General features: G+C 41.2%; 1 protein-coding gene across 1 annotated transcript; it reads right to left on the reverse strand.

Annotated features, from left to right (window-relative positions):
- Positions 1-7268: 7268 nt before the first annotated feature.
- LOC134496836 (vomeronasal type-2 receptor 26-like) lies at positions 7269-20123 on the reverse strand. Its single transcript, XM_063302549.1, has 6 exons — positions 20098-20123; positions 19193-19490; positions 16274-16469; positions 12630-13533; positions 10805-10994; positions 7269-7289 (listed from the first exon to the last, which is right to left on the reverse strand). The coding sequence occupies exons 1-6, from the start codon at positions 20121-20123 to the stop codon at positions 7269-7271; spliced, it is 1635 nt and encodes a 544-aa protein (XP_063158619.1).
- Positions 20124-20402: the final 279 nt, after the last annotated feature.

A 20402-nucleotide genomic window follows, 5' to 3' on the forward strand; every position in this document is an offset into this window, starting at 1 on the left:
TGCCCATCTCTCCCAAAAGGGGGACTCTGAGTGGTTTACAATAAAATCAGAATTAAAAGCATATAAATTACAATAAAATAAGTAAACTGTATTGTAAACTAAAGGATCAAGGGATGGTTTTATATTTTGATGATTTTTTAGGGTAGAACACTTCAACTATTTCAAAGTTTGTTCTCGTGGAATATTGATAATATGGCTGGTCTATTATGATTTTCAATCTATCCATATCTCTGTCTCAGTTGCTGTCGCTGTCCCTCTGTCTCCTTCTCTATCTCTCTATCTCTCTATCTCTCTATCTCTATCTCTATCTCTATCTCTATCTCTATCTCTATCTCTATCTCATCCTGGTGACTTGCACAAAAGTCTCTCAAAGGGAGAATTCTTCTCAAAGGGAGCCATATTGAATTTTGCTTTTTTCTGTCATTATTTCCTATCCACACATTCTTGGAGCCATTTCTTTTGGGGATATGGTAGTATTCCTGTTTATTGAAGAAATTAATTAATTTTCTTTTTTTTAATGGGTCACGACTTCTGTAGAGCAGTAGTAAAGGTCTCGTTCTCAGCTAATACTTACAATAGAGTTTTCCAACTCATATGTCTTTTTATTATTATTATTGTTATTTTTATTCATTTGTAAGAAAAAAATTTGAATGAAGTATCTTTATAATGTCCTGGTTAATTGTTATATCAAATCTCCAGAAAAACTGTAAGTAGGAAAATGTTCGCATATCTTCACATACGCATCTTTGCATACTGATCACAATAAGCAGTTGAAACCAAAATATCGAGGAAACATGTCATATTTGGGCCTTTAATGAACATATTACCCCTGAAAATTCTCAAAGACACAAAGAAATATATTTTCCACTTACACTTATGCACTGACTAAAGAGTTACCTGACGAAATTTGTGATTCCACACAATGGCCCTTTCCCTGATGGTAAACCTTTTCTCCTCAGGAGCTTTGGAATCCATCCTTCCAATTTGGACTCTGTGGAAGGATTTGTTGTGGAAGGTGACCAAGTTGAAGACTGCATATCCTGGGTCAAAATCCCCGTTCTCGTCAAAAAAGATTTCATCTCCCGCGGTATTGTTAAAACGCACATGTCTCAGAAAGTAGTGAAGCTAAGTTTGAGATAGGAAAAATGTTAGATCCTTGCTTACATCACTGAGACGTCTCTAGGCAGGGAAGCAGCGGAATTACAGTGAAACGGGTGTGGGGTTAAAGAATTATGAGAACAACAGCAGCAAGCAGAAAAACAAAAGACCAGCGTTTGAGTGCTAAAGCTCTGATATTTGAAACTGAGGGCCACTCTGCTTTGATTCAAACATCTCTTAAATTTGCAGCACTACAAATACTGTATTAGTGTGTCTTAGACCACACTGATAAACAAAATTGCAGTTGAGTCAAATCTTGTATTTCCCACGCAAAACATGGACTTTACAGCAATTACAGGTAGACCTCACTTAAGGACTGCCCTGTTAGGTGACCATTCAAAGTTATGATGGCACTGAAAAAGTAACTTTATGACCTGTCCTCTCACTTAGGACTGTCACAGCATCCCTGCAGTCAGTGATCAAGATCTGGGCACTTGGCAACCACCAGGCATTTATGGCTGTGGCAGCATCCCATGGCCATAAGGTTGCCATTTGCGCTGCACAGTCAGCTTCTGACAAGCAGAGTCAAAGGAGAAGTCAGCAATAAAATTGCCAGTCGGGGTCATGTGATGTCTGGCTTAAGAGCTGCATCACTTAGCGATGGAGTGGCTGGTCCCAATTGTGGGTATTAAGCGAGGACTACACGTATGTCCTTTTGCTCCCCCACATGGAGGGTTACAGGGAAAGTCTGCTCAGCACATAAGTTGCCCACTGCAACATTCTATAATTCCATTTCCTGCTGGATTCAAATTCAGTTTGTCTCTGGAGGACTGCAAGGACACAACTATGCATATCTGTGGCAATGTCACGGAAGGGCTTTGTCATTCTCCTGTCCCACATTGGTTTCAATTCAGCTTAATCTAGAGCCCTGATATTCCCTGGTGATCTCCAACTGAAGTGTCAATGTCTGCTCAACTTCAGAGCCCTAACAAGGCCAGCCTCTTGCCACCACCTGCTTAGAATGTTACGTATGTGGAGCCAGTCCAGTCCACTCCATTCCTAATAAAGTCAATGGTTTGCTGTTGTTGTTGCTGTTTATCCAAAAAAACTGCAGGAATATTCACAAATAACTTGGATTTTCACACAGAAGGTCCAGAAGGCTTCCACAATCTTTCTTCATGCACTCCCAACTGTCAACTATCAGTACAATGCAATGCACCTAGTACAGGTGTGTGTGTGAAAGTACTATAAATTTTATAGTTTGCCAAAAAAGTCCTTTTCCAATATTGTAAAATGGACAGCTTGTGAGTGGTGATCCCAAAAACCAATCCCAGCCCCTACATAATTCTTTACTGAGATCTGATGCAAGTAGTTAAGTTAAGAGACACCTCATGATGCAAATCTTTTCATTCAGCCCCCTTGTCCCCTCCTATGGATTTTCTTTGACTACTCATCCAACGCATCAGTGTTTCAAGTCCTGGTGGCAAGCCCTTGTTTCTTGCAACTTGTGAGATGTAACACCACACCTCAGCAATACATTGCAGCTATCTAGACAGGCAAACTCTTCTTCAGCATTTGGATTCACTTGGCATAAAACTTGGCTAAATTAGATTTGAGAATGAACCTTAAATACAAGAGCTGATTGCCTTATTTGGAGCAAAAAATTGAGGGCCTTCATACAGGGCCTTTATATCTGGACCACATTGCTTTCCTGGCCTTTTCTCGTATCTTCCAATCAATTGGTACTTGGTGGTTTACATGGCAGCCACTTGTAGCTGATCTATAGCCACAAATCAAGGTTCTCTAGCTTGGGAGCTGCTGATTCCCGCCTTGCTCCTGAGTCCCTGTGCTGCCCATGCATCTTCTTGAGGGACCTCCTACCTGCCATGAGTCAACAGTCCAAGGATTCAGTCTCTCTTGATTCCTCAGAGATCGTGGATTTGCTCTGGTGGAATGCAGAGAATGCAAAGCGTGTGCTACAGAATAAACCGCATTGTAGATATTGTAGCTCTCTCCAGACATTTCCATTTCAAACACATAGCCAGGGAGTCTCCCCAGTTCTTCCTTCCCTGTGCACTTCTTTGCTCCTTTTGGATACAGGTGAAACTGGGGGAATGAACAGAGAAATACAGAATACCAGAAATGAAGGATGAAAGGGAAGGATTCAGTGAAAGGATTTATGTTCTCAAGAAACTCCTGAAATCCTGGCACTCTGTTTGTGTGGAGGGAGAAGAATAAAGTACCATTCAAGGATTGCAATGCAAATTTACGCCATGGAAAAACACCTGTGAAATCCCACTGAGCAGTGATGATCCAGACCCGATGATCCACTGGATTATTCCTATAAAATTCAGAGCCTTCCAGAAAAAACTGAAGACCAAACATTGACTGGAAATCCCCATGAACAAGGAACACGTTGGTTTTCTTCTGTGAGATAATGTCTTCCATCTTTTCAAATATTTTAGCAAGGGACTTTTGATTTATCTCTTCAGTATTCATTACTGGAACCATTTGCAGAAGAGCTAGGCAGATGTCATTCTGAAAGAGCTTTGGCTGGAGATTTTGAAAAAAGTTTTTTCCACTTTCATCCTCCGGTAAGAAGAGGCCAATCCAGTTCCATCCAAAATGTTTCAATAAATGAACAATCCCCTCATATTGCAAGTTTTCTTTGGGAACCATGCGGAAGAAGGAAGGGAAGTGAGTTTTGTCTCTCAAGACTGGATCAAAGGAGCCATAACTGAGCTACGGTTCAAAGAAACAAACAATGAAACAAGCATTCACAAGTGAGACATCTACCTTTTGTCCTGAAGAACAAATTTCCGTTTGAGTCTCTATGTGACTTCTGGAAACTACTTTCAATTAATCATATAACTGATTGAGAATGAACGACATAAACCGTTGATGTAGAAAAGCTCAGAATTCAAGTTTCTGGATTTCCAGAGATTATGGGACTTCAGTTCTTTTCAAAATTAGAGATGTTGGAAAAGCTGGTGGGAGGCAAAGTTCAAAAATGTCTGGAGCCCTACATTTTCACCACACTAATTTTGACAAATATTGCTCCTGAACATTTCATTAATTATATTGTAAGACTTTTTTCCCACTGATTTTAGATTCGGACCATTTTAATCTATGGTGAGAAGATTGATCTCGTTTGGTGTGTGAAAATGCCTGTACTTGAAACAAAATGGATGAGTCAGAGATTCCCATGTAGCTCCTCACACTGTACTCAGACTATTGGGGAATTACTTGGGGAGATTCATGATATAAGAGTTGATACTTTTAATTTGTCTTTGCCACCCAACATGTTATTCAACATCAATTTGTAACTACTGTAGTATTTTATCTTGGCCCGGGAAATAGTTTTGACTCCTACTAATTGTTGCCATTTTCTTCTTTCCAATTTTATCTTACATAAACACCATCTAGCTTACTGAGTAATACAGATTTTGAATGAGGATCCGGGAAATGATTCCTGTTTTCTAAAAACTGCAAAAGATTTCTGTGAAATGCACATACCTGGGGAATCTTGTAGGCATTCAACATGTGGGCCATCTGGATGGAGTTTGGGGAGGTGAGGCCACCAAGGATAGCCAGCAGTGTCTTCTTCCTCCTTCTGAGACAACTGTAGTTGATGGGATTCCTTTCCCCCAGAAAGAGAAGATCTAAAATGTTCTTACTTGCTGTCTTTGGGTTAAAATAATTATCATAGACCTCCAATCCTAATGTGCTGTTAGGTAAAATTTTGTTGTTGTTGTTGATGTCATGAATGGCAAAAAAAAAGGAAAGAACTTGCTGGTAGTTTTTGGAGATCATGCTGAAATGGGGATTGAGAAGTTATGGAGATCATTCTATCAGTGCATTTCTTAGGATTTCCTTTGCTTAGGATTGCTGGAAAATTCTGTTCCTTATGGGGTGCCAGAAATCTATCCTCCACTCACATAAATATGATGAACTCTCCCAGTATTTGCCATATGAAAAAAAGACAAAGAATTCAGTGGGCCCATTTTAATGGGCTGGATGGGAGGGAAAGCAACTTAATATTACGAGATATTGGTTTGCATGATCAGTTCTCTAAAAATTTCTACTCAAAAGACAAAAAAGAGATAAAACTCAGGGCAGTTATATTAATTAATTAGCAGATCCCCCTTCTGGGTTTCTTGTGTCATCGTTTTGTGGTTGCTCTGCCTGCTGTCTTGTGAAATGTATAACATCACCAAAATCTACACCCACCAAGGGGAAACATGGAGAAGGATTTTTCTACATTTGCCCATATTTTATCACCTTCTCTAAAGATGTAATGCATGCAATTCAGAGAAGAAAGATACCCACAGTCTTCCCATGGTGTCATCTGGTTGTACTCTGTAGCTGCACAAGGACAAATCAGGAAACCCATAGGAAAAATATCCCCCAAGAATCATTTTCTCTCTAGAGCTAGAAAATTCCCGTGAAGCACCCAGAGGCTGACTGCACAGGGGTGTCCAACTCTCACTGACAACATCAGGAAGGCAGAGGAATAGCAAAATGTTTCTAGATGCCAGCAGACCCGCACCACTACGCCATCGGTTTGAGCACATGGTCAACATAGAAACGGGTCTCTAAACCATAACCAGTATTTGTCTTGATAGGATCTAAAGGAAGCTATCCATGCAAGAGGAGAAAAAGGTGTATCAAATAAACAAACAAACAAACAAACAAATAGGATGTTTCCTTTTAATGCTGAATGTTCAGAACTCCAGCTGCCAGATCTTTTCCCTGCAAATAATCTCTAAAACCTTAGTGGCGCAAGGATGAATTAGGAGGACTCCTTGTAGAACGTAGCATCAAAGAATCTGGTGTTCATGGCTGAGTGTTACATTTTGCTTAGTAAGAGGCCTTTTTGCCACTTTCATCCTTCCAAAGAAACAGAAGTGAAACATAGTGATTTTGATAATGATAGGGCCAATGGTAAAGTTCCTCAAGGTCCTCCAGTCCCTGTAGATTTATTTATTTCTAAGATTCAGGGGCCAATGAAAAACAAAAAGGAAACCTCCCTGAAAAACATCACGTCCAGGACTCCACAAACACCTTATTTCAAAGCCTGGGAGAAGATCCAGGTTTTTAAGGCCTTCTGGAACATCTTTATGTGGGATCTAGAGAAATAAGGTTTACCTGACCCTTACCTACTTAGTTCAAGTACTTCTGTTGAGATTATACTGCAGTGTCCATTCAAGGTCCAACTTTCTCACTTGAGATTACTACCAGCCTCCTAAAGCCAACAGAAGCTGCCTTGGAAAGACTTCTGTGTGCTGTGATAACATGAGGACTTTCCCCTGAATATTCTAGCTACATCTAAAACTTTTTCCAGATCACTATGAAATCTCTGATTTTCCCAAATCGCCTGCTCCATTTCTGCGTCTGATGAATTTTGTAAATTTATGATCCATGACACTTAATCGAGTAACGTTAAGAGCATAAAGTTAACTTAATCTTATATACTCTCTTAACTTGGCCAAATATTTATCACATCTCATGGGAGAAGAAGAAAAGAAATGTGAGAGGCTGAGCATATAGATCACCTAGAAAAAGAAAGGGAGGAGAGAGTAGCTCAAATGGTGGAATTTGGAGAGCTATTTTCTATTCTCAAGGACACTGAAGCCATTGGACAGGAGTCTCCATCTCTGGGTAGCTCTACTCCTAGTATAGAAGGCGTGCAGGACCCAATGGTAGGGATACAAAAATCCATACATTAAGTGAGGATGAGGACCTAGAGGCATTTTGTACTACCCTTGAATGTGTGGCACTGTCATGTCAATGGCCAAGGAGAGACTGGGTGGCCCAGTTGGCCCCATGTTTTCCAGGAAAGGGCCCATACAGATCTTCCTGCTCAGGAGGTGGTGGATTACAGGAAAATAAAACAGTGATTATGAAGTTATAAAGTACCCTTATAGGCAGAGATTCTGGGAATCTAAGTACCAGGCACAGGATCAAGTAAGAGAACTTTAGGCAAGGCCAGCAAACTACAGTAGCAAGAGAATGGTTGCAGCCAGGGGGAGAGAGCGTGGAGGAAATTATGGATGAAATGGCTTCAGGACAATTCCTACAGATGCTGCCTAGTCCTGTTAGATTTTGGGTGCTAGAGTTTGGATGCAAGAGCAGGGATTGAGGCAGTCTCTCTAGCTAAAGATTAACTTTCAGCGGAAGAGCTGAGGAAGCTAGAAGGGGACAGGGAGAGGTTGGAAAAGGGAAGCAAAAAGGAGAGACGGAAAAAGGAGGTGCACATGGAAAGGCACCTCTTTCCAGTCTAAGGAGGTCAAACAAAGGCTAGTTCTACATCTCTGTATGATGTCCATGTCTGAACTGGGAAGCAGAGGGCAAACGGCACGTGTCCGTTCTGAGTCCCATGACTGGGTAGATGGCAGTTTGGGAGGGCAGCTTAGAATGCAGCAGTCAGGAGAATTGGGAGTCCCTGCCCAGCTTCCTCTCCCATAGGGATGTATGGGGGATTTTTCTCCACGTGTTTTAATTCTCCACAGCCTCTAATTTTCCAACTTTTTCTTTCTTTCACTGTCTTGCCCAACCACATTAAATGTGGCCCCAATCTGATCAGACGGCTTGCTCATAGAGGATAAGTGAAGAAAGGACACAAAGAAACACAACACCAAATGCTTCTGTATATAGCCAAATTGTATTGATATCCCCAAAACACCAGAATGGAGAAGGGAGCTGGATAGTGGGGAAAAGCAGAGTCCCTTCCTTCCTTATTCCAGGGTTGGCAGTGCACTGTCCACAGAACCAGCAGATGGTTTTTAAGAGTGCAAACTCCATGAGTTTATCGAAGTCGGAGGCCCTGAAATCTTACCAGATGGTGCATTCTCAAAGCATCTCAGAAATTTTTAAACAATTGATTTTCTTAAGAGGGCACCCATGCCTTGGCACTAAAGCCTGGGATGGATGCTACAATCATGTTATGCCAAATTATCCAGAAGATCATCATTGACTCACGCTTTCTTTCTGGGAAAAAAATGAATGTTATGTACAACTGACTCTGAAGGGGGGGATGTGTCTTAAAATTGAGAATGAAGATACTTCAGTGGTGGACAGTGTCTGCCTTTTAGGATCAAGCATCGACAGTAAAGGAAAAAGCAGTCAAGACATCTGCTACAGACTAGCGCCCGGTAGAGCAGCCGTGAAGGCCTTGGGAAAGGTATTAAAAGCCGTGATGTGTGTCTACCTACAAAGATCAGAACTGTGCAAGCCACGGTATTCCCTGGAAAACTCCTTCTATGGGAGTGCACTTTAATGAAGCAGGATAGGAAGAGTATTGATGCTTTTAAACGTTGGTGTTGGAGAAGACTCCTGAGAATATCGTGAACAGCCCAGAAAACAAACCATAGATCATCAAAGGAATCAACCCAGAAATTTACCTCGCTCTGGACTTGTTTCCTATTCCTCCAACATTATATCATCTCAGTTTTTTATAAGGATTTTTATTATAAGGGTAAGTTTATTTTATTATAAGGATATGTTTTTGATAAGGATTTCTATTGCTTTTTGTGCCTTTACGTAAACCACTTATAGTAAGCTACGAGGTAAAAGAAGAAGTTTCAGGGGGCAACACATACAGATATGCATAGAGATATATTATGGCGTATTTTTTATTTATATACTGTAGGTACTCTGTATGATGTGACCACCACACAAAACAGCTAATGGATTCTAAAATGCCCTGAATCCCATGAATGAATTCAGGGCGACACCTCTACTGTGTTCTTTCTCCTCCCCTCACCCCCAATTTCCCTTTCAAAATCATCAGTATATTGCACAAATGCAAAGACATCATTTGTCTTTGCAAGTGGGGGAAAAGTCACAGTATTAAGGATTATATGTGAACTACTTCAAGATTAATAAGAGAAACAAATGCTCCCCAGGAAAATGTTCAAGAACAGATACTTGGATTGGACTGCTAAGATACCTTCCTCGTCAGATGTTCCTTTTTCTTTAAATGTGGCCTCAAGACAATGATGTAGCACTTGGGGAGAAAGATGCAGCCCAAGAGGCCAGCGGTAGAGGCCAAGATGGAGAAGATCTCCACAGCCACCATGTATTTTCCCTTCGTGCTCAGATAAGCAGGGAGGAAGGAAACCCAAACACTGCAAAACACAAGCATGCTGAAGGTGATCAGCTTGGCTTCATTGAAACTATCAGGCAGCTTCCTAGCAAAGAAAGCCACAGCAAAGCTGAGGCTGGCCAGAAGCCCCAGGTAGCCCAGGACAATGTACCACATGATATCTGATCCTTCGTTGCATTGCACTATGATCTTATCTGTCAGGGAATGCATGTCCAACTCTGGGAAGGGAGGAGACGTGGCCAGCCACACCGCACAGAGGCCCATTTGAATGAAAGAACAGAAGATGATGACAAATCCTGCCAGTCTTTTCCCTACCCACTTCCTCATCAGGTTTCCTGGCTTGGAAAGGAAGAACTACCATGATGGCTTTGGACAAGATGCAGGAAACAGAGATGGAGAAAATGATGCCAAACAGTGTTTACCGGAGAAAGCAGGTCACTTCTCCAGGCCAACCAGTGAACAGAAAGGGACACAGAAAGCAAAGGAAAAGTGAGGAAAGCAGGGCACAGGTGATACTCCTATTGTTAGCTTTGACAATGGGGGTGTCCCAGAGCAGAATGAGGATGATTGCCACCATAATGGTGGCCGCAGAAAAGAAAAGGGCAAAGAAAATGAGAATCATTCCTAAGGGCTCCCTGAAGGACAAATAGATGAACATTTTGGAGAGGCATTGATTGTTTTCCCCATTGGAATAGTGATCCTCTGGGCATCTTTGACATTGCTCTGCATCTGAAACCAAGGAAGAATTTACAAATACATAGGAAGGGTTCCAATTCACCCAGCCTTTACAATCATCTTTTTCTATTTATCAGCCAAGCCTGTGTGTAAATAGGTAAATAGTCAGCTGTCTTTCTATAACTTCGTCTAGGTTAATTTGTCCTTTCTCCATTCCATAAAAGAACAATTTCACAAGCCATTGAAAGAGATAATGTAATGAATGCACAAAATGTTTTTTTTTTAAAAGCTGGTCTCACTAAACCCACTTTACTCTGAATGTATGTGAGTAAATTCATCCATGTATCATGCTACATCTTATTTTAGTCAGACATTTTGCTACTCCTTATTAAAGCCCTCTGAAAAAGAGAATATATTCCCCTACGTTAGCAAATAAACCAAAACCTCTTTTGCTTAATTCAGGTAATGTGGTTATCCATGTATGAACATTCGAGTTAATTCAGTCTAAGTTCTTAAGAGCACCACTTTGTGTCCCTTGATGATGTAGCTGGGTTGTGTGTCAACAGGAGCCCATAAGAGGACTTGAAGATTGAAATAGTAGCTAAAACTAACATGGGGGGGGGGGGTGTCAGATCTCAGTCCCACTTAATGCTTGCGAATAAGACTGACTCCTCATTGAAAGAAAGCACAGCTTTAAACCAGGCCTCTTGTGGATTTTCAGACCTGAGTCAGAGGGCCATGAAGCAGCATGTCCTGGATGTAAGAGTGATCTGGCTGCGTAGGAAAAACACATCTTCTAATATTAATCAGAATTGGCAGTCAAATTATTTTTGAGAAGAGAAACCCTAATAGGAAACCTGGGATGCTCAAGCACACAAACTAATACATCTTCCTGCTACAACCGCACACCGCCTGAAGACACACCTGCCGAAACTGGTGATTCCACACAATGGCACTTTCCCTGATGGTGAACTTTTTGCCATGAGGGGCTTTGGAGTCCATCCTCCCAATCTGGACTTTCTGGAAGGACTGATTTTGGAACGTGACCAGGTTGAAGATGTCGTATCCTGAGTCAGAGTCCCCCTCTTCATCAAAACAGATTTCATCTCCCACACTATTGTTAAAACGCACATGTCTCAGGAAGTAGTGAAGCTGGATTGGAGGGAGGGTAAAATTCAGGAAGGTAAATCAAAGACTAGATCACGTAACCAGAGATGGGATAAAATTATCTCACTACTTTCTAGGCAAGAGAGCATTAAAATTAGAGGAAAATAGATATAGTGGTTAAAAAATTATGAGTACATCAAAAAGGGTGAAACCATTTAATTTTACTGGCAGATTCTCAGAAATTGGATTAGGTCAGTGGGAATGAAGGAGAAGTGAACTGTGACAAGGTTAGGAACACTTGACCATCAACTGCACACCTATAACGCTTCCGGTGATATATTCCCCTTCACTCCTCACAATACAAATACCTTTTCTTTCTCCTGGGGGGAAAGAACTAGCAATTTAGGGTTCCTTCTAAAACTGTCATTCAGAGAATTTACTTCTGATTTCCTCCATTAGCACTAGTGTGTCTTATGAATGGCTGAGAAGTTCTGCATGTCGGATCTCATCATCCATTTAAAATGCTGAGATTTGGGCAGCCAATGGAGGTCTGATTCTAGGCCATATTGAGAATTAAGGGACAGATGTGCATTTTTGCTTGGTTTATCACGTCAGAGCCCCGGAATGGGAAATCAAGGCACGTACCTGCCAAGGTTGAATTTCCCAGGGATTATGTTTGTTCTGAATCCTTTGGAAGACCAGTGTTGCTCTTGCTGAATGCAGAGAGTGCAAAGCATGTGCCACAGAATAAACCCCATTGTAGATATTGTAGCTCTCTCCAGACATTTTCATTTCAAACACAGAGCCGGGGAGTCTCCCTAGTTCTTCCTTCCCTGTGCAGTTTTTTTCTTTTTTTTCCTAGATGCTGATCATGCTGGGGGAATGAACAGAGAAATGCAGCACTCCAGAAGTGATAGATAAAAGGAAAGGAATGAGTGAAAGGATTTATCAACTCAAGAAACTCCTGAAATCCTGGCACTATGTTTGTGTGGAGTGAGAAAAATAAACTACCATTGAAGGACCACAATGGGAATTTAAACCAAGAAAATACAGCAGTGACCTCCCAGTTAGCAGTTATGATCCACACTCTATGATCCAATGGATTATTATGGAGAAATTCAAAGATTTGCAGCAGCATCTGAAGACCCATCATAGAGTGGAAATCTCCATAAATGAGGAGCACATTGATTTTGAGCTTTGAGATAGCGGTTTCTATCTCTCCTAGCCTTTCAATAAAGGAAAGTTGATATACTGTGAAAGTTTTCATTATTGGGATGGTTTTCATCAAAGCTAGGCAGATGTTATTCTGAAAGAGCTTTGGCTGGAGAAATCCTCGAAATGCAATGATCTTCCATGTTCCCACTACACATAATTATTTGTGAAGTAGTCATGGCCAAAGATCATGCCTGGGGACATTAGGATGAAGTTTAATAGTACAACCATAGAACTCCAGTAGAACCACAACAGAATAATCCTTAGGTTCTAGAAAAGAAAGCATTTTACTTGGTTTGATGTTAATTATGAAGTCTTACTATTAAGCACTATACAGTATTCAAGCCACACAATTTCCTTCCACTTTAAAAAGGGAAACAAACGAAAGGAGCTTTTTCTATGAAGCTTCAGTCAGCAACATGTATTATACGCTTGAAGTTTCCTCCTCGTCAGATGTTCTTTTGTGTTCAAATGTGGCTTGTAGACAATGATGTAGCACTTGGGGAGAAAGATGCAGCCCAGGAGGCCAGCAGTAGAGGCCAAGATGGAGAAGATCTCCACAGCCACCATGTATTTTCCTTTGGTGCTCAGATAGGAGGGGATGAAGGACACCCAAACGCTGCAAAACACAAGCATGCTGAAGGTGATCAGCTTGGCTTCATTGAAACTATCAGGCAGCTTCCTAGCAAAGAAAGCCACAGCAAAGCTGATGCTGGCCAGAAGCCCCAGGTAGCCCAGGACAATGTACCACATGATATCTGATCCTTCGTTGCATTGCACTATGATCTTATCTGTCAGGGAATGCATGTCCAACTCTGGGAAGGGAGGAGACGTGGCCAGCCACACCGCACAGAAGCCCATTTGAATGAAAGAACAGAAGACAATGACGAATCCTGCCAGTCTTTTCCCTACCCACTTCCTCATCCGGTTTCCTGGCTTGGTGGCTAGAAAGGCAAGAAGAACCGTTATGGTTTTGGCCAAGATGCAGGAAACGGAGATGGAAAAAACAGTGCCAAACAGTGTTTGCCGGAGAAAGCAGGTCACTTCTCCAGGCCAACCAATGAACAGAAAGGAGCAAAGAAAGCAAAGGAAGAGTGAGGAAAGCAGGGCACACGTGATGCTTCTATTGTTGGCTTTGACAACGGGGGTTTCCCAGTGCAGAATAAGGATGATTGCCACCATAATGGGGGTTGCTGAAAAGAAAAGAACAAAGGAAGTCAGGATGATTCCTAAGGGTTCCCTGAAGGACAAGAAGCTGAACCTTTTGGGGAGGCACTTCTCTTTTTCTGCATTGGAATAGTGATCCTCTGGGCATCTCTCACATTGGTCTGCATCTGAAATAAAGGAATAAGGCCCTGTAATTTCCAAATGCATAGAAAGAGTTCCAATTCAGACACCCTTTACAATCATTCTTGTCTATTTAACAGGACAGGATGCTGTGTTATAGTAAACAGGTACATATTCAGCTGTGTTTCCATAAAATTGCCTAGATTAATTTTTCTTTTCACATTCCACTAAAGAACAAAGAACTGAATGTCACAAATCATATATGGAGATGGTGTAATGAATACACAAATTTATTTTTTTTTAAACTCATCTACCACACAAACACAGCCCACGATGCTCTGAATTTATGAGTAAACTCATCCATTTAGAGTGCTACACTTTTTCTTAGCCAGTGGTTGAGAATACCCCATTCAACCCCTGTGGAAAATGAATATATTCCTCTACGTTAGCAAATAAACCAAACCCCCTTTTTTCTTCATGCAGGTCATATGACTACACTTTCCATGAGACAGCTTGTTTTTCAACACTGTTTATGCATCGATTTGTAGGGGACAAAATAAGAATAATTAGGAATGGTATTCAATCATCGAATACCCTGAAAAAGCAAGGAAAAAATATTTCATCTTTTGCACAAAACACTTCTAATACAGTCATCAGAATTGCCAGCCACCAAAACTATGGAAATAAATTTCTTCCCACTTCAATCAAGTTTTTAGGGCCAAAGCGCCAAGCTTAAACCCTTGTGGAAAACAACGTTGCTCTAATTGTGCCTAGAAGGATGTATGAACATTGGAGCTAATTCAGTCCAAGTTCTTAAGAGCACCACTTTGTGTGCCTTGATGCTGTAGCTGGGTCGGGTGTCAACAGGAGCCCATAAGAGGCCTGAAAGGTTGAAATAGTAGCTCAAATTAATATGGGGGTGGGGGTGGGGTCCGATCATGATCCCACGTAAAGCTCGTCAACCAGATTGACTTCTCGTGGAAATAGAGCACAGCTCTTAGCATGGCCTACTGTGGAAATTCAGACATGAGTGAAAGAGCCATGAAGCAGCACATCCTGACACTCAACCTCCAGAAGGACCGGAGCAGAATTTCTCACCATGTAACAACGACCTTTGGAACATTTTTACCTACTTTTAAATATTGTTCCATGACAAAAGGCAATTCACTCCACTTTTAACCTTATAGTGTATTATATCTTTCTTCTTTAGTGTTGTAGACAGAATTTTGGTCTCTAACGATAAATAAAATTTGATATGTTATACATTGATTTAGTTGCAGGAATGAAAGTGGAGCTTATGTACAGGAGGGGAGCTTGAAAGTGGTGAATGTTCTGCTCTAGAAAATGGATATGTAGTTTTCTGCCCCAGAATTCCAACTTTTGTTTTCAACTCCAGAATTATCTTTTCACTCTTTTGTAACTTGCCAATCCACCCTGAGATCGTTCCGTCTGGGCATTCCCTGCAATTGTAGCAACAAGAATGCCTCCCCGGCTGCACAATCCTGCTGTACCCCTGGTGGCAGCTCTCAACGCATCTGGCACGGGGAGGGACCTAGAAAGAAGCATAAGAAAGGGTTACAGTGAGGATTCATGTAGCCTTCGCAATGGAACTTGTAAGGACAGGGGCTGCCTAAAGAATTAGCGGGGATAACATGTGTTTCCCTCAAAATACCCCAACTTTCCAAAGGCACTTTCAAGTGTTCCTTTTCTTTTCCCTTGAGGGCTACAAAAGTAGACGGGGAATGGCAGGGTTGTCTTGATGTTCTTTGCTGCTTCTGATCCACGTGATAGAAAAATAGGCAAAGGGGATCATTTCTAAGGGGGGAAAAGCCCACAAAATATGCAAGCCTTGTTGAAAACCATGGATTGAACCAGAAAACAGCCACTCTTTCTACCTTGTTGCATAGAAGAAAAAGGAAAAAGTTGGTTTCAATTTCTGACTGGCTCGAAAAGTAGAACAATTGCTTCCAAGTTTCTTCCATGGAATATTTGAAATGGGGTTGCTTGTTTAGAATTCAGGAAGTTTAGAAAACAATTCTTGGACATAGCTGTAAAGTTCGCAAAAATGTCCCCAAAAGAGAATGCTTCTCAATAGGAACCATATTTTAATTACACTTTTTTTTTTCCATTAGGATTTCCTATACAGACAATTATGGATCCATTTCTTCTTGGGATATTCTCAATGGAAAATGTAAAGAAATGTTAAAAATAAAAGATTATTTCTAGAAAGTTCTGCGATGTGTGTTTTTTCTAGGGAAACGGAAAGGAAGAAAAGTCTCAGGAAATTGTCAAGGGAAGCTCTTGATGCTATTTCTGCTTACAGCTAAAATGAAATCTCTTCTTTCTTCTCCAGCCATGCTCCTTAACTATGTAATAGATGATTCCAATTACGATTTTTTCTTTTTTCTTTTTTACTTTTATTCCTTATTTTGAACCTATTCTATGTTAAAGTTACCTGAAAGAAAGATAGGCAGCTGCGCTCAAAAAAGTTTTGAATCAACTACCTTTTCTGGTTTGTTTGTTTGTGTTTCTTCTTCATCAAATCTCTTGATGGAGAATTGATACCCACCAGGAAAGAATATGTCTTCCAATGGTAATCAGTATTAGGCTTGGAAGTATTTCTGAGAGGAGAACTCCAAATACAGAGGAAACGTGCCTTCTTCAAGGTTTTGATAAAAATATTACACACGTGGATTCTTCAGCATGCAAACAAATACATCTCCCAGGGACAACTGCACACCACCTGAAGACACACCTGCCAAAACTTGTGATTCCACACAATGGCACCTTCATTGATGGTGAGCTTTTTCCCATCGGGGGCTTTGGAGTCCATCCTTCCAATCTGGACTCTGTGGAAGGTCTGATTGTGGAAGGTGACCAAGTTGAAGATGTCATAACCAGGGTCATAGTCCCCCTTCTCATCAAAAAAGATTTCATCCCCCACCGTATTGTTAAAACGCACGTGTCTCAGAAAGTAGTGAAGCTGGAATTGAGGAAAAGGAAAGTTGGGTACTAATTTACACCATAGACCTCTTCCTAGGCACGAAAGCAGCAACATTACAGCAAAGTACTTGTGGGTTTAAAGAACTGTGGGAACCTCCCCCAAAATGAGAGACCCATTTTGTTTGACCGGCACCAAATTCTCAGCATGTAGATTAGGTCAGAGGGAATGTTGAAGGAGGAGAAGTGAATTGTGGCAAAGATAGGAACACTGAGCGTTGTTGACCATTCAGAGCGTTCCTAGTGCTGAATTCCCATTTATTCCACAGGGTCCAAATTCCTTTTCTTTCCCTTCCTTTTCTTCAAATGCTCACAAGCAAGGGCTCGTTCCAAACAGGCCTTTGAGGTGAGACTTGAACTGCCCTTCATTAGCACGGTGGATGAGCAAGAGACTCTGGGTCTGTGATCTCATGATCTCTTTATGATCCTGAACTTTGGGCAGCCCATCGTCTCTGGTTGCAAGAACTGACTAACAAGTAAGGGAAAGGCCTCTCCTTTTGGTATGGCTGCTAAGGCTGTTTTTTCACATCTGAGCTCTGGAATGGGAAATCAAGGCTTGTTCTTTGGGAAGGGGTTTAAATCTGAACACACTGGATAACAGCAAGCTGCTCCAGGGTGAGGAAATCATGTGTCAGAATGAGCCTAATCATCTCCAGAATTTGGATGGTTTTCAGAACCAAAGCACAGTCTCCACTCATAGAAGTTGAAAGTGTGAGCCATTCGGCTTTGATCCAGATGTTCTTTAAACTTATAGCACTACAAAAAATAAATGGTCTCACATCACACAAAGAAAAACAATTTCAGTTAAGTTAAATCCTACATGACCCATACCAGACATGGAAATTGGATAGAATTTCTTTTCTTTTCTCCCCCACCTTTTTCTCCAGGGTGAAATGGTGAAGTCAGCTGTAGATGCACAGGTTCCCCATAGTAAAAGTGTGTAATTTCAGCTAAAGACAGACTGAATTTGAGCTTGTGCCAGGAGGATCACATTTTTAGCTTAGGACCTGATGATTCCTGCCTTGCTATCTTCAGCCCTTGCACAGATGCATCTTGTTGAGGGACCTCTTACCTGCCATGCCTCAACTCTCCCAGCATTCAGCCTGTCGTGATTCCTCAGAGAAACCAGTGTTGCTCTTGCTGAATGCAGAGAGTGCAAAGCATGTGCCACAGAATAAACCCCATTGTAGATATTGTAGCTCTCTCCAGACATTTTCATTTCAAACACAGAGCCGGGGAGTCTCCCTAGTTCTTCCTTCCCAGTGCAGGACTTTTCTTTTTCCAGATGCCGATCATGCTGGGGGAATGAACAGAGAAATGCAGCAGACCAGAAACGATGGATAAAAGGAAAGGAATGAGTGAAAGGATTTATGCTTTGAAGAAACCCCTGAAATCCTGGTACTGTGTTTGTGTGGAGTGAAAAAAATAATGTACCATTGTAGGATTGCAAGGCAAATTTAAGCCAAGAAAATACAGCTGTGAAGTCCCACTGAGCGGTTATGATCCACACTCTATGATCCAGTGGATTGTTGATGACAAATTCGGAGGTATACAGAATGATCTGAAGACCCTCCATAGACTGGAAATCTCCATAAACAAGGAACACACTGATTTTCAGCTCTGAGATAGTATTTCCTATCCTTCCTAAACTTTGAACAAAGGAACGTTGATTTCCTGTGAAAGTTTTCATTATAGGGATGGTGTGCATCAAAGCTAGGCAGATGTCATTCTGAAAGAGCTTTGGCTTCAGATTCCGAAGAAACCTTTCCCCGCTTTCATCCTCAGGTACTAAGAGGCCAATCCAGTTCCATCCAAAACGTTTCAGTAAATGAACAATCCCCTCGTATTGCAAGTTTTCACTGGGAACCATGCGGAAGAAGGAAGGGAAGCGAGTTTTATCACTTAGGACTGGATCAAAGGAGCCATAACTGAGCTATGGTGCAAACAAATAATGCAGCAAACAGAAAAAGAAGCATTAACATTGAGACATGCACCTTTTGTCCTGAAGAACATTCTAATTCGGTTTGTACAGTATGTGAATTCTGCACTGTACTTTACTCTAAGACTATGATTCAATAAGAAAGAATCCCATAAACTATTGAAATGGAAAGCCTCAGGATTGAAATTTCTGGCCTTTCAGAGATGGTTGGACTTCAGACCCTTTCCTCTCTCATCCTAAGAGATTTGGCGGAAGCTGATGGGAGGCAAAGTTAAGTAAGAAGTGGAGCTCCACATGTTCAGCATAGCTATTTCGACAAATGTTTCAACTGAACCTTACATTAATGATGTCATAAGACTTTTTCCCAGTACTTTTAGGTGAAACCCATTTTAATCTATGACGAGAACATTTCACTTTCTTTGAAAATTGGCAATGGAGAGTTTCCCATGTATCTCCAAATACAAATTGAGGTTATTGGAGAACTACTTGCAGAGATTCATGATGTACTGTAAGACTCAATGCTTTACATTTTCCTCTGACATCCAGCATTTTATTCAGTTCTTAAGAGTATGTTGTATTAGCCCTGTCCATGTTTTCTGCTCCTAACTATATTAACATTTTTACCCTGTACAATTCCCCTTCTATTCACAGTCCGCTTTACTGAGTAATATACTTTAACCGTACAAACTCCGAAACTCTGACTGAGGATGAAGAAAATGCTTCCTAATTTCTGAAAGCTAGAGAAGATTTCTGTGAAATGCACATACCTGGGGAATCTTGTAGGTGTTCAGAATGTGGGCCATCTGGATGGAGTTTGGGGAGGTGAGGCCACCAAGGATAGCCAGGAGCTTCCTTTTGCTCCTTCTGACACAGTTGTAGTTGATGGGATTCCCTTGTTGCTGAAAGAGAAGATCTTGCATGTTCTCAGTAGCAATCCCTGGATGGAAATAATTATCATAGACCTGCGACCCAAACGTGGTGTTGGGTAGCAGCTTGATGTTGCTGTTGATGTCATGGATGGCAAAAAACATGGAAAGAAGATGCTGGTAGTTTTTGGGGATCTTGCTACAATAGGAATATTACATGGATGGAGGTCATTATCTTAGGAGGAAATAACAAGCCAATAAGCTAGACACTATATAAGCAGTTCCCCTAATTTCTGTAAAAGCCACTTCCAGCTCATGTCCTCCCCTCCTAAAAACCTTCTCATGGACAGTCAGTCCCAAGAGTAGAATGGGAAATGTACCTACTGTTTAATCTGCAAAGAAGAATAGAGCATTACAAGTGCAGTTAAGAACCTAAAACAATATACTTTAACCAAGAAGTCAGAAGAATATTTTTTCCCAGCCCTTTTTAGTCTTTTTTCTTTTGTAGATTTCTTTACTTTCTACTACCAGATAATAAGCTGATTCCATTTTTAAATCTTGTGGGTCATCTCCTAGTGGCTTTTGATCTGTTTGTTGTCTTATAACATGTATATTATTGCCAAATTCAAGACCCACCAAGTAGTACATGCCCCAGGGGAACTTGTGTTCTCCACATTTATTTGTTTGTTTACTTATTGTCGTATTTCTCCCTGCCCACCTTGTACTGCAACAACTCATTCCACTCATTCTGTCAGCTTGCTTTGAAAATGTAGTGCCCATAATTCAAAGGGGATAAATATACCTACATTCCAATTCGGATGGAATAGGGCATTTTCGTGAAGGCGTAGAAGGGCAAATCAGGAAACGTGCCTGAAAAAAATCCCCCAAGGATCACATCTTCTCCGGAGTTAAGAAATTTCCTTTGAGCACTGGAAGGCTGACTGCAGATCGGGTTCAACCTCCCATTGATAGAATCAGAAAGAAGGGGGAAGAGGAAAACCATTTTGAATGCCAGCAGACATAAACCAGAAGCACCTCTGTTCCACTGCATGGTCAACATAAAAACATCTGTACTCACTAGAAGCAATATTTTCTTGAGAAAACTAAGGAA

Source organism: Candoia aspera, chromosome 4, assembly GCF_035149785.1.
Source record: "Candoia aspera isolate rCanAsp1 chromosome 4, rCanAsp1.hap2, whole genome shotgun sequence".
NCBI lineage: Eukaryota > Metazoa > Chordata > Lepidosauria > Squamata > Boidae > Candoia > Candoia aspera.

Coding starts and splice junctions, on each gene's coding strand:
- LOC134496836 (XM_063302549.1), bottom strand. CDS start 20,123: ATGCCCTATTCCATCCGAATTGGAAT. Junction 16,470..19,192: donor ACACCTACAAGATTCCCCAG/GTATGTGCATTT, acceptor CCTCAATTCCAG/CTTCACTACTTTCTGAGACA. Junction 10,995..12,629: donor ACGAGGAGGAAACTTCAAGC/GTATAATACATG, acceptor TTTTAACAATAG/TGTGGGAGATGAAATCTGTT.